We start from the raw sequence: 14783 nt of genomic DNA on the forward strand, positions 1-14783 counted from the left end.
TTGAGAGAGAGACACACACAGAGCACGAGAAGGGGAGGGGCAGAGAGAAAGGGAGACACAGAATCTGAAGCAGGCTCCAGGCTCTGAGCTATCAGCACAGAGCCCAATGTGGGGCTCGAACCCACGAACCATGAGATCATGACCTAAGCTGAAGTCGGATGCTTAACCGACTGAGCCACCCAGGTGCCCCAGCTTTTTTTTTTCTTTGAAGCATTTTAACCATACATTTCTTGCCTTCCTTAGTTTTCAATGCAACTTCTTTGAAAGTAAAGTATAGTAGGTGTAACATATGAGATAATACCTTCTTTTTAATGTGTTAATACTTTTTACTGTGGCTCCCTGTTTTTATTAGTATGCCTTAATGTTTGAATTACAGAAGCAACCTTAGTTTTGGCATACTACAGAAAGTGGTTTATATTCTTATAAGAAAATCATAAATGTGAATTGGAGTTAGGGGGTGTTTTCCTACTCTACCACATTTCTTTCTTCTTTCTAGTGTCCACCTAAGGGCTTAAGAGTTTATACCCTTGCGTAGCAATTATAACTGTATGCTGTTCAGGAGTGCTCTCAGTATTTTATATGCTCTGGTGCTAATGTTATAGAAAAGCCAATTCTGGAGTCCTGAGCAAATTGAGTTTCTTTTGGATCGTTAAAAAACAATCCAATTGTATAGAAACTTTAGTATTTATATGTTGTTACTAATTTTCTAGTCTGGCATCATGGATCAGTTAGGATGCCTTTACCTGTGATTATGGAAAACCAAACAAAAAGTAGCTTGAACAGTAAGAAAAATCTGTCTAGTGTGACCAGAAGTGCTGAGGTAGTACAGTTCAATTAATTTCACAGCTCAGTTATATCCTCAAGGATCTATGTTTATACTCTGCTGTACTCGGCCTATTGGTTGTCCTCATGGAACCATGAGGGGAGCTAGCCTAAGATGGCTGTGTCTTTACGGGTATCACATGTAGAAGAAAATGTCCAAATGTAGAAAGAGAGACTGTTTCTTCCTGGTGTCCTAATTTAAGATTGAAGAAGGCTTTCCCAGAGGACAACCTTCATCCTACTCTATCCTAACATCTCACTAGCCAGAATTATTTATATGTATATTTCTAAACCAGAATCTGACAAAGGTAGTGAGATCACATGATTGGTATTTAGACTAGTTAAGGTTTACCTCCTAGGGCTGGGGAAGGCCCCTGAGTCCTTTGGAGCAAACAGCCATCTGTATTTGAATAAGACCAATAAGCAAAGAGAGAAACCACAATTGGTAGGCAACTAGTATCATCCACATCACAGATAGCCTTAAATTTTTGTTACTGGTCTTTGGTCTCTTATCAAGTATTTATTTTGTATATCTTTTTCTGTTGACTTCTGTAATACTGTAACTCTGATGTAGAAGCCTATGAGGCAAATTGATTTTGCAAAAGCATAATTTTCTAAGCCTGTGGGTTATTTCATGTTGAAATATACCTCAACATTCTCTAATTGTTTTCTACATAATGTAATTCTATCTGCAGATTATTCTTGTGCTTCCTCCTCTGAGTACAGTTATTTTCCTGTTTATGAAGATGCTTTCCCACTACAATAGCATTCTTTCACCACCACCACTGACATCATGCCTCTAATATTCCCCTCCTACTGCAATTCACCTCCATTCCAGGACATTTATTTAGATATCCCTCACTCCATACCAGAGACAAATCTTAGTGGTACAGTGATGCTAGAGGCCCAACAGCAGCTCTGTATCTAGTCACCTGGTTTCTCCTTAGGAATGATGGTTACTTCAGGGATGAAGAAGGATCAGGAAATAAAGGAAATAAATGATCAGGAAAGGCTCTCCAACAGGTTGGTCACTAGAGAAGAAAGGCAGAAATGGGGGCAGGCAAGAGAGATAGAATGGGATATCTGGAACTGCCAGCCAGAACTAAGTCCAGTTGTTTCCATGTGGTCAGGAGAAGGACCATTGGAACTAGGTTAAAAGGTGTTACCCTGGTGGAGATGGCCTCACCATGCATTTGACAAACTCCACTGCCTGGATATGACATCTTGAAAGGGGTATGGATTTAGCATTTCTGTACTGTAGGATCTGTTTTGGAGGATAACGGTTCTGTAATAGCTGTTTTGCCTTAGGCATAAGAAAAGAAACATCAGTAGAGTGGCATGAGCGCTCAGAGATGATAGTAATTCATTGATTAAAAAAAAAAAAAGACTTAATTTAGTTTGGTTACTGATCTGTAACCAACTAAATTCTAGCTTATCCCCATGTTAGAAAACCAAAGGCCCCTGTGAAGGGCTGTGGGTAGACTTAACCTAAGAGCTGATGGACGGTTACAGCCCTTTAGCAAGTCAACCCATTGGTGATATTTAAAGTCTTTCTGTCTTTCTTAAGTGGAATTCTTTTCAGTAATCTCTTTTTTTGTCATCTGTTACCTAACAGTCACCTTGAAGATCTTTAAAATTTTAGTTTGAAATAATAGTCCTCCCTCACCCGAGTGAGTTATATGTCTTGAAAGTTCCAAAATTTCTTAGATAATGTAAAAAGATTCAAAACTGAATTGTCACTTTTGTCATCTTTAAGTAGAATGTGTACATTTTTTCCATAGATGAAATTTAAATATGCAGAAGAGGTGAACCTACCTGTCTCATCTGGGTTTTCTTTAGTGTCACATTTGCTGATAATTTAGATTTGTCTGTAACTGTGGTGAAGGTAGAGATAAAAATCTGTAGTGTCAATTCTCCCTGGTTAAAAATACCTTTTAAACATTTTTTTCCAAATTTAAAAATTGGTTTAACTTGTGGTCAAATACTTCCTGCTTCAAACTGGAGTAAAACCAATATTTAGTTTCTACAATGAAGTACTGAAAACAAAGACTTTTTAAAAGTAATCTCCTGCTAATATTTGTTTTAAATGTCCTCTTCTTTTCCTTCACTCTTCTTGTTCTTCTCTACTCAAGTACTGAATACTTGTTGACCTTCAGAAGATAGGTTTCAGACTTAATGCTAAAGATAGAGCATAGATGAATACTATGTATTCTAGATTTTATAGCGAGAAACAATAGCTTCAGAAAGAGTAAATCATCTAAGAGTCTGGATGAAAGAGGCAGATAAGGGCAGGGATATAGTTGGCCAGACCAGAGCTAGAGAAAAACTGAGTGGGTGGAGACAGAAAAGGCATAAGGCTACCTCAGGGAGGCACGTTTGGGACAGACCGGCAAAGTACAGCAAAATAAGGATTTTGGCTAAGGACAGAAGAGACATTAAAAGGAGTCCAGGAAACTAAGTGAGAAAGGAGAGGGTCAGAATATAGAGGGAGCACAGAAACATATAAATGAAGATCATTGTATTCAGAGAAGAGAGAAGAGATGAGAAAGGAAAGTATATGCACAAGGGAGACCAAAATTCAAAAAGCAACTTATATACCAGAGCAAGCAGAGTCAGATTATAGCGAAGGCAGTGACATAGCCTTTTAGAAGACAACATGGAACCAGGAAGGAGATAGCTATGAGAGTGACTAGGAACAGATATGGATTAAATTGAGACATACATAGTAAAGAGTGCAAAAAGTAACATTAGATGAATGCAGTAAGAAAGAAAAGGTAGGAAGAAACCAGTTAATTGCAACCATAACAAGACATTTAAACTACAAGGTGCAAATAGACGGATTGGGTACAGAGAGATGCCTAGTAGGCCCAGAGTCAGAGTGGAAGAGCAGATAACTGGGACAAAGTCTGTGAGACAGAATGGCACAGCCAGAGGCACGGATCAGCATGGTTTGGACAACTGGAAAGAGCACATTTTTTTGATAGCAAAAGTGGCAGTAAGCTTGTAAATATCCAGAGGGAGAACAGGAGGGATAGAATAAGCCCATGATTACCTCCAGAGGGTGATTAGACACAGTGTTCCTAGGTTGAGATGTAATGGGCCAAGCAGATACATGGATGGAGATCTACATCACAGAAATCTCGCATAAGCATGTAGTAAAAACAAAACAAAACAAAACAAAAAACTCAAGTAGATGTTAGCGGGCCCAGGAAGAAGAGCAATGTAGTAAGCAGAAATGATGTAGGACCAAAGAGAAGGGAAAATAGTGAATGATTTCTGAGAGAGAGAAATACAGGACATAAAGCCAATGAAGAAGTGTTCATTAGGCTGAGATGAGACAGGGCTCCACACAGTCTAGGATCCATGGAAGAGATTCAGAGGAAAATGGAAGAGAAGTAAAGGAAAAATGGGCTACAAGAATCAGTCAATAGATACTTGAGGGAATACAGCAAAAGGTGTCAGAAAAGATACAGAGCAGGCACTAAATAAGCAGGTAGCTCATGAAACATGAAGATAGTTCATAGGGATAAAACATAGCTTTCTAAACAGAGATGGAGGGAGATCTATGCATAGAAGCTGATGCAGAAAAAGTATCAGTAGCAGGCAGAGAAAGACCAGGCATAAGCCTAGACACACAATCAAGTACATTCAAAAGAATGTGGAATGGACTGAAAGTGAAACAAGCAGATAAAACAGGGAATAGCAGAAAGACTGAAAACTTAACTAATAGGAGATAACATAAGTGACTAGAGAAAGATAAGGAATGATCAGGCCTGGAACAGGCTAAGAAGATTGTGGGTGGCAGAGGTAAAAAGCAAAACAAAATAGACTGAGAAATAGATCATGGTTACTGCAGGGTAGAAATAATGGTTGGGGATGGATATGAGAGTCAGCATAGGTACGGAAATGGAAAGATACAACTCAGTAGAAAAGAGGTTAATTGTGCATAATGATATGCCTTATTTGGTGAATAGCAAGAGGGGAACATTAATTCTAAGTTGAGGCTGGTTTTGTAGAATACTTTGCTAGCTTCTCGGCACAAAAAGAGGAAAAACACACAGAACCACTTTGAATCATTCTTGGTTCAGGTGAGAGAGTGTTTTAAAAATGTAACATGTTTTGTTTGTTTGGGTTTTTTTTTGTTTTTAAACAAATTACTCATGAAAGGTATAACGGATTTTTGCCAGACTAGTGTCTTATGTCACCTTTATTATTGTCTCTTCTCCTTAAGTAGATTTACTGAGATATCTTAAATTATGAAACCTTATTAATTTGTATATATATCAGATGATCTAGTGTTTGAGGAAGTTAAATACAAATATGATACACTGAGTTATAAGAGTTTTCTCAGAATTGTTTAAGCATGTGTGCATGATTGCTAGATAGAATTTATTTGTAATTCTTCAGTAACCACCCCACCTCCCCCCCGCAACTGCACTTGTTTTCCAACACCAAAACTTTACTTTTTCTTCTTTCTGCCCTCTTCTAATCTTTTTTATAGCAAGGACCGTGCAGCAACCACTGCTGGAGCTGCTGGCCTGGCAGGTGGGCACCACCGGGAAGCATGGACCACCAAAGGTCCCTCCTATGAGGACTTATACACTCAGAATGTTGTCATTAACATGGATGACCAAGAAGATCATCGAGCCTCACTAGAGGGCAAATCTGCCAAAGAGAGACCCATTTGGTTGAGAGAGAGCACTGTCCAAGGAGCATATAATTCTGAAGAGATGAAGGAAGGTAAGAGTAGAAGTCAGTAAAATGAATATCTTGGGTTCAGTAGAAAATGAACTTGACTTAGTGGGCAGTTCTTAGGTTTATTGGTAATTCGTTATGTTTGTTTTATAAAACGTGCATTATAGCAGGAAGTAAGAAATTCAGCAATAAGCATTAAAACCAACAAATATATATTTGTATTACCCTTCAACTTAGTTGAAATGATAAGTAGACCCTTTTTAAATCTCCATTTTCAGATTTAAGAAATTACCATTTCATTGTCTTAATTTTGTGGAAAAGTGCTATTATGTTCAAAGTGGACAAATTCACCTCTTCTTTATTCTTTTGTTGCCCTAACTTCTGCATTTTTATTTCTCTGAATTGGGAGCCAAAACTATACACTAGTCCAGACTCTTATATGTTGTCTCCTCATGAACATTAAGGAGTTTGTGCTACCTGAAATATATAAAAAGAAGCTACCTGAGTAAAGGATTATGGATTCTTACCATCCAAGAAGATTGACAGAGCTCCATATTAGATTTTAGAAATCTCAGTGATCCATAAAGGGTTGAAAATTACATAATAACCAGCAGTTTGAAAACTACAGCATTTTACTTTTTAAAACTTTAAGGATTCAAAGACTTTGGGTGGTGATGTTTGGGAGTATATAGAAAATACAAGACTCAGACTGGACAAAGATTACTCAGAAACTGGGAAGCAGAGATGAAAAGGAGTCTGTATCTCTGGTTATGTTTCATCAGCATTAGAATCTATGTGATTCTATTCCCAGGTTATGCATCATTTCTAACATATCATCTGAGTATTGTTCTGTAATGGTAAAGAATTATCAGTAACTGAAAACCTCTTGTGTTTTGGTATTTCTCTAACCTCTTTTCCCTTTATGATTTGCATTTCTTTACTAATTATAGCAAACTGTGTATGCAAATAATTAAAAAAGTAGTGTGGAGTTGGGTGGTGATGGTAAAATCAGCTAATACCTCTACTGTGATTCTCTTTGGTGTTTGAATTCTAGTTGGAAAAAAAGTTTTCCTTGGGAACCATAGGGCACTCTCTAGCTCCTTCCTGCTGATTAGCTTGGCTCTGGTGTTCAGTTATTTTGATTCAAATTGTTTTAGATTATATAGGAGTGAGGCTGTGAACTACTGAGGAGTCTCGTTTTCTCCAACTTGGCCTCCTGCCTGTTCTTAAAGCTACCAAACCTTTTCTTTGAACTTAGAAACAAAATTGAATAAAATAAGTCTCATAAGCTTAACATTCGATGTGTTCAGTTCCTAGAATGATAGAATTTGAGTTATAAAGGCCTTTAAAAAGTCATAGTTTACCCAATTCAGACTTGTCAATATTTCTTCCTATATAAAATAGGATACTAAGATGTCTAAATTTGTCTTCTTTAAGTTTTATGACAGAATAGGCTCTGTCTAGTGAGTGTGAAGTGAGTCTTCTTTGTCCAACACTTTTTTTAAAGTGTTTATTTTATCTTAGAGAGAGAGAGAGAGAGAGAGAGACCAAGTGTGAGCAGGGGATGGGCAGAGAGAGAGAGAGGGAGACACAGAATCTGAAGCAGGCTTCAGACTCTTAGCTGTCAGCACAGAGCCCTGTGGGGGACTTAAACTCATGAACTGTGAGCTCATGACCAGAGCTGAAGTCGGATACTTAACTGACTGAGCCACCCAGGCGCCCCTTGTCCAACACTTAATTTTCCTCGGACTTCAAGTCATTTTAATATATTTCAGAATTTTATAGATTCTATCAGGTGCTCATTAGTATACTGAAAGCTGCTTTCCTTATAAATAGTCCTCTTCCCCCATTCCACCTTCATCTACATTTTTTGTTTTATTTTAATTGTCTTTTTCTGGGCCTTTTCCAACCATAATATACTTAATATCCAGCGACCAGAACAAAATATGTTGTCCATGCATAGATTCATCATTAATGATTTGAGTTTTACTTCCAGTATCCTGATTTTTACCTGATGCTTGTTGCTCTGTGTCTAGAAGCATATTAAGACCAACAACTTCAGAAACATGTGCAGGGATTTTTAAAGACCCTCCCTTGCCCTGTATCAGATAGCTTGGACCAGGTCTTTCAATATCTTTTAGATTATTTTTTTGTGGGCAGATTTTTTACACTTGCCGGTATAAAAAGAAATCCGCCAGTTTTCTGCCATTTATACAACTTTCAGCTCCTCTTATGTATGTTTTTTTTGCCACTAGTTTGGCCTTTAAGCATCCAGAATTGCTTAGCATCATCAGTGAACTTGACAATTTCCTGTTATATACATCTTCTTTGTAATTTATAACTCTATTAAATAAGACTGTGCTTGGAACTAGTGTTTCTACTTTACCATCCAGAAATTTGCTCATTTATCCTTATTTTCTTTCTGTCTTCATCTGTAACAGAATGGTTCCTTTTTCCCCCCAAACCTCTCAAGACCCTTGTCATAAATCTTTTAGATGTGACTAGTTTATGAAACTAAATTGCTTTGCCCCTAATTTTATATTTACTTTAAACATTAATCAAAATCCTATGTTGGTAATAATATTAAGCTTATTGGAAAATTCTTATCAAAGCAATGATTGCTTTAGAGACAATTCCTTGTCTTTTTTTTCCTATCGAAATACTGCATTGGCAGTAAGGACTCTGCGGGCGGGGGGGAGCCTCAGCCTTCGGCAGTGTTTTAAAGTAGTGAAGTTTGACTTTAATTCTCATTTTTACATCCATGATACTAGAAGCCTATTTTCTCTAACTTGGAACTTCTTGAACTTTTCTTGAACTTTCTCTAACTTGAACTTTTAACTTCTCAGTTCCTGTTTCCCTTTCTGTCTCTTAGTTGCCTATTCTCTTCTCTCAGGAGTTCTACACTTTCTAAATTGTCCAGGGTTACACTAATCCATCCTAGTGTGTTAATGAGAAGATGCTTTCACTTCATTCATGGCCTGAGTTGGTCATTTCTGGGTTTTTTGTTTTTTTTTTTTTAAGTTTATTTATTTGTTTTGACAGAGAGAGAGCATACATGTATACACAGTTGGGGGAGGGGCAGAAAGGGAGACAGAAAATCCCAAGCAGGCTCCACATTGTCAGTATGGAGCCCAGTGAGGGGCTCAAACTTGTGAATATGAGATCATGACCTGAGGCCAAGTCAGACACTTAACTGACTGAGCCACCCAGGTGCCCCATTTCTGGGCTTTTTGTTGTTGATGATGATGATGATAGATAACACTAATCCAAGTGCCAAGTTTATTCTAAGCGCTTCACAGATATTAAGATATTCACTTAATCCCCACAATTATCCAGTGACGATATACTATTATTTTTTTCCTCTCTATACTTGAGAAAATTGAAACAGAGAGAGATGAAGTAACTTGGCCAAAATCATACAGCTAATAACTGTTAGAGTCAAGATTTGAATCAGAGAGTTAGGTTCCAAAGAATATTTTTAATCCTTTTATGTTTTATTATTTAAAAAAACTTTTTTAATGTTTATTTTATTTTTGAGAGAGAGAGACAGAGCGTGAGCAGGGGAAGGGCAGAGAGAGGGAGACACAGAATCTGAAGCAGGCTCTAGTCTCTGAGCTGTTAGCACAGAGCCCGATGTGGGGCTCGAACCTGTGAACCGTGAGATCACGACCAGAGCTGAAATCGGACACTTAACCAATTGAGCCACCCAGGCGCCCCAATTTTTTTAATGTTTATTTATTTATTTTGAGAGAGTGCACCCACAAACAGGGGAAGGGGCAGAGAGAGAGATAAATTCCCAAGTGGGCTCTGCAATGTGGGGCTCAATTCCATGAACCATGAGATCACAACCTTAGCCAAAATCAAGAGTTGGACACCCAACCAACTGAGCCACCTAGGTGTCCCTAATTCTTTTATATTTTTTAAATGGTAGTATATTTGGTATTCAGAATACAGAATACAAATGTTTTTCTTTAATTTTTTTATGTGTAACTTTTCATGATGTGTACACAAAGTGATAGGTATGTGGTGAGAGAAGCTTTGTTCCTAAGACTAGATTCCTTTTTATAAAGAGTTCAAAGTACCCTTAGTTTGTTTCAGAAAAATAAAGCTGCATTTATTCACCAATTCATCAAATATTAATTCAGTGCCTAAGAAGTGATAGGCCCTATTCTGGGTGCATGGAATATATCATTGAATAAAAAAAGTAAATATCTGCTTGTGGAGAACCTACATCCTGGGAAAGGAGGTGACAAAGACAATAGACATAAATTATTATGTTGGAAAATAAGTGCTATGGGGAAAAGAAGAAAGCATTGGGAGTATAGGATGGGGTGAATTAACAGAAGGCAATATTTGAATGAAAACATAAAAGATATGAAAGATTCAGCTATGTAGATACATAGAGGAAAAATATCCCAGGTAGAGGAAACAGGCAGTACAAAGGCCCTAAGGTAGGAGTGAGTGTGGTATGTGCAGGGAATAGCATGGGGGCTACTATGGCAGGAGTAGAATGAGCAAAGGGAAAGAGAAAAGGTAAGTAAGTGAGCAGGAGGCGTTCCAGATAACGTAGGACTTTAAAGACCATTGTAAAGCTTTTGGCTTTTACTTTCCAAGCAAGATGAGAAGCCACGTTTGTGATTTCCTATTTTGCCAGCTACTGTGCTTGTTCCTTCATAGACATAATTACATTTGTTCTTATCCAAAGCCCTGTAAGACAGATGTTTTTATCACTCCATTTTACAGGACAAGGTACCAAAGTTCAGAGACTAAAAACTTGCCCAAAGCAGTGTAGCTTGCATGTAAAAGAATGAGGATTCGAATCCAGACTGTGTTACTCTTAGAACCCATGCACTTAAACCATGCTACTTAAATTCCAGTTTGTGAGAAACATTTTGAATCTCTTATGGACAGTTGTTCAAAAACTGGAACCAGTGAAGTCTGTGTTACTTTATAATAATGTATTTAAATATTAAAATATTACATATTTTATTCGTTATAAAGGAATGCCTTGTATATTTAAGGATATTGATTTTCTGGGTTTTTCCTTCCAGGTGGCATAGATATAGATGCGTTTCAGGAGCGTGAGGAGGGCCGTGCAGGGCCAGATGATAACGAGGAGGTCATGCGAGCACTGCTCATTCATGAGAAGAAGACCCCCTCTGCCACAGCAGGCTCAGTGGGGGCGGCTGCTCCTGTCACTGCTGCCAATGGCAGTGACTCGGAGAGTGAGACCAGTGAGTCAGACGATGACTCCCCACCTCGACCAGCAGCTGTGGCAGTGCATCATCGGGACGAGGACGACGAGGAGGACGATGAGTTTGAGGAAGTAGCAGATGACCCCGTTGTTATGGTGGCTGGCCGACCATTCTCCTACAGTGAAGTGAGCCAGCGGCCAGAGCTAGTGGCCCAGATGACACCAGAGGAGAAGGAAGCATACATAGCAATGGGACAGCGCATGTTTGAGGACCTCTTTGAGTGAGCTTTCCCTATCTTTTCTTCCTTTCTCCAATGCTAATTTCAAAAAGAAATTCCCTACCTTTGAAGAAAAGTGTTTAAGTGGTGTTCTGCCTTTCTTGAAGTAAAGAGCTCAAGAATAATGGGAGAGAAAGTTTGATTTTTATGCCAGAAGCTTCCCCAAAGGTAGGTTGGCTATAAGCATTTCCTTCCCTGTTATTACTACAGTATTAATACCTTGCTGTATTTCAAATTTACCTAATCTTTGCCCCATTTTTCTCCCCTTCTGAAATGAATGCAGGCAGTCTTCCTGTCTGCCTGTAGAAGCCCACTATGACAGGTTATACGAATTCACTGATCACCTCCGTTTTGTTCTCACCAAGGATTCCCAACAGTTCCTGGTATTGCTGCCAAGAAGTTTGGCAACAGGCGAATCAATGATGAGTGACAGAAAAAAAAAAAATCTTAAAACTTCTTATTGCCACACAGTTGAGGATTGGAGTCAATATATAAGACTCTGATGAAAATTTGTGTCTTTCGAGCTGACTTGACTGATAGTGTGTTGTTTTGCTTCATGCCTTTTGGTTTGGCTGTTGGATGATAGAAAACAGAACGTATACTTGGTAAGCCCTTGTGAAATTAGGAAAAAAAACATGGATGTAGGACGAGTTCCTGTACAGGGTTGGAGAGTGGAGAGCATTGGGAACAGTGCCTTTTAGAATTGCCTGAATTTGTGCTGATTTGGACATCCTTTATGGAAAGCTGAGACTGGTTCCCTTCTTTTTCCTATCTTCTACAGTGGTATAAATTGTTGAATGAGGCCATTCCAGCAGAAATCAGTATATAAAAATTATTACTCCTCTCTTTTTTTTCCTTTCTCAACATCATTGAAGGCCTTCTTTGTCTCTCTTTTGATTCTTGTCCGACATGGTGTTTTAGAATGCATCTAGTGCATCATTGAACATTGTAACCTCAAGGAATGTAGCTTACTTTTGGTTCTGATGTATAGCATGGTATTATTCCCTAAGGCAGAACTTTAAAAATAAAGAATATTCATGCAAGGGTCTATAGCAATTGTATTTTTTTTGTAATATTTTTCCTTGCATTATAATTTTTAAGTATTTATCATATTATAGTACACGTGTGAAGATAGATTTTAGAGTATCTGAGCCTTGTATGAAGTGATGTTTCATTTACTTGGGTTGTATTAATGATTGAATATTGACAATAAATCTATTTTATACCGACCAAAATTTGTTAATTTCTAGCTCTGTAACATCTTGGAGCATAATTAAAATGAATACTCTTCCCATTAAAACAGTGTTTCAGACTTTTTTCTCTTAATAGTTCTCTTTCAAATAACAGATACAGTTGTATGTGGTCTAAGTTTTTTCTGGCAATAAGCTGCCTTATGAATGACTTTTATGTATGTATCTTGTATATATGGTCCTATTCTTATTCTTTTAAACATTGTTTTTAAACTTTCATAGTTCTAGGAATAAGTTCATTTAAGTAAAATATTAATCAGGTTATTTATTTACTTACTTATTTTTATTTAAGTAATTTCTATACCCAACATAGGGCTTGAACTCGCAGACCCCAAGATCAAGACCCACACACTCTTCCGACTGAGCCAGCCAGGTGCCCCTAATCAGATGTTTTAAAACATAGTTGTAAGTGAACTGTCAGCTCTTTATTTCAATGAATGATTGTTTCTTGCTATTTTTTCTTGAATCTAACTTGCATGTTCTACTTTTGAGAGCTACTGTTCTAGTTTTTCTTTCCTGTTATCTACCAGCCTCTTAAAGAATCATAGACTAGTTGCATATTTCTTTCCTCTCCTTCTTACAGTCTGTGTTTTTCCCTATACTACACTGAAATGGCTTTGTCCAGTGTAACAGCCCTTTATTTCTCAGTAATCCATCTTTGCTCCTTGAAACATTTTCACATCCTAGCCGTTATGCTGTCTTGGATCTCCTTAGTCCATTGGCTATTCTTTCTCAGTCTTCAGACTTTATTTCCTCCTCTGCTGTATCTATGCTGTATCTTTAAGCATAACTCAAGGCCTAATTCTGTGTGTGTGTGTGTGTGTGTGTGTGTGTGTGCGCGCGCGTGCGCGCGCGCGCGTGTGTGTGTGTGTGTGTGTAATTTGTGTTACAGAAGAATGTCACAAGTGAAGACACAAGTATGAATAAGTATCTAGTGCAGCAGTGTTTGAGATAAAATATAGATACATAAATATATTAAATATGCATCGATCAGGAATTAAATCATTTTTTCATGAAGTTCTGTAGCCATTAAAGAGAATGTATTGATAGGCAAAGATATTCATTATGTGTTAAGTATAGAAGGATTCTGGTTTTCTACATGTGTATGTGTAAAGAAGAAAGTATCTAACATATAATAGTTACTATGTGCTTTACATCTGTTAACTCATTTAATCCTTTATAACAAACCTTTGAGGTAGATATTTGTATTCAAAGATACATATAATAAGCAATGATAGTTACTGTGGTCTTAATGGGTTATAGTGGAAAAGATATTCCCATTTTGTAAAAAGAATCAAGTGGACATTTAAAGAAGCTCTTGTAGAAAATATGCAGTAGAATTAAAGAAATAGAATGGCAAAAGCAAACTTTATGTTAGACTAGGATTTTTAGGTGTGACTTACTTTTTTAAAATCCTGGGTTTATCATTTCCTTAGAGAAATATCTCTGATTTTATGCCCAAAATTAATAGGAAAATATAATTTAGTGTGTAACATTTTGGACATTACCCCCTATTTCTATAATATACACAGGGATTCGATAGAGTTTGATATTATTTCATTGGACAGATTTATGTGTGTTGAATTGCGCAATAATCTGGTGAGAAAAGCCAGTCAGTGACAGTATGACCAAACATGGGAACCCTGCCAATTATCAGCCTCTGAAGCTGTAGTAAGGGCAGGCTCACCAGCAAAGTTGGTTGATAGATGTAGTCAGTGTCTATTGACCTAAGGATGGCTGGAATTGTTACACTCAACAGCCTGTAATAAGGATTGGCCAGGAACTCATCGTCTCTGAGTGAGTTATTATAACTCTAGTATCAGCTGCACAGGTGTCCCAACCTTTCACTGTCCATTAAGATTTAAATAAAGAACACTTTTATTGTAATATTATGGGATACTTCTTACAATATCGTTTCTCTTTTTCTGGTGGGGAGAGTTGTGGAGGGGGCTAGTGTGGTTTATATTCTCCTGCTCTGCCTCCCTGCTTTCCTGGCTTCTCCACATCTCCTCCACACCACCTATACCAACTCCCACAGTGCCAGCAACACAAGTCCATGTAGCAGATACTCACTGAAGTTTTTACAGTAGTGGGAAGGAGCTGGGCAATGAGAGGGCGTTTTATCTCAGCACTGCAGTGTTAAATATAAGAGTAGATCATATATATCCTTGTTCTTAAAGAGTTTTTGCCATCCTTACCTGTCTTATCCCAAGTCCTGCCTTCAAATCTTGCTGAAATTTCAGCTTCCTGTTTCCCTCTCTTCATCACACCTTTTTTTTCCAAAGGTCTTGGAAAGTTATAAATGTATTAGAGAAAATAACTTACTTGTTTTATTCCTATTTCAAGTAGTGCCTTGAAAGCTCTTATATCCAAAGTGGCCTATCCAAGATGGTTCCCTAACCAATGGGCCATCTTCCCATTGCTAAGTGTCAGCATAAGAGGTTAATTGGCTCTAAAAGGAACATTTTTCTTTTTCCACTACACTAAAAAATATTATTCATTATACTTTGCCAAAAGTCAAATGAATAACATGATGAATAACAA

General features: G+C 37.7%; 1 protein-coding gene across 2 annotated transcripts in view; it reads left to right on the top strand.

Annotated features, from left to right (window-relative positions):
• GTF2E1 (general transcription factor IIE subunit 1) overlaps positions 1-12224 on the top strand; it is a 36003-nt gene extending 23779 nt beyond the window's left edge. The window contains exons 4-6 of one of the 2 annotated variants that reach the window (XR_007457274.1): positions 5324-5562; positions 10569-11157; positions 11273-12224. Coding sequence is in view for 1 of the 2 variants with exons in the window: in XM_049628237.1 (XP_049484194.1) it covers positions 5324-5562; positions 10569-10996 (667 nt within the window). In the remaining variant the exon portion in view is untranslated. Of the gene's footprint in view, positions 1-5323; positions 5563-10568 lie in introns of both variants that reach the window. The other variant, XM_049628237.1, reaches the window with a different exon arrangement.
• The last annotated feature ends 2559 nt before the right edge of the window (positions 12225-14783 follow it).

The sequence above is a fragment of the Panthera uncia genome, chromosome C2 (assembly GCF_023721935.1).
Source record: "Panthera uncia isolate 11264 chromosome C2, Puncia_PCG_1.0, whole genome shotgun sequence".
Classification (NCBI taxonomy): domain Eukaryota; kingdom Metazoa; phylum Chordata; class Mammalia; order Carnivora; family Felidae; genus Panthera; species Panthera uncia.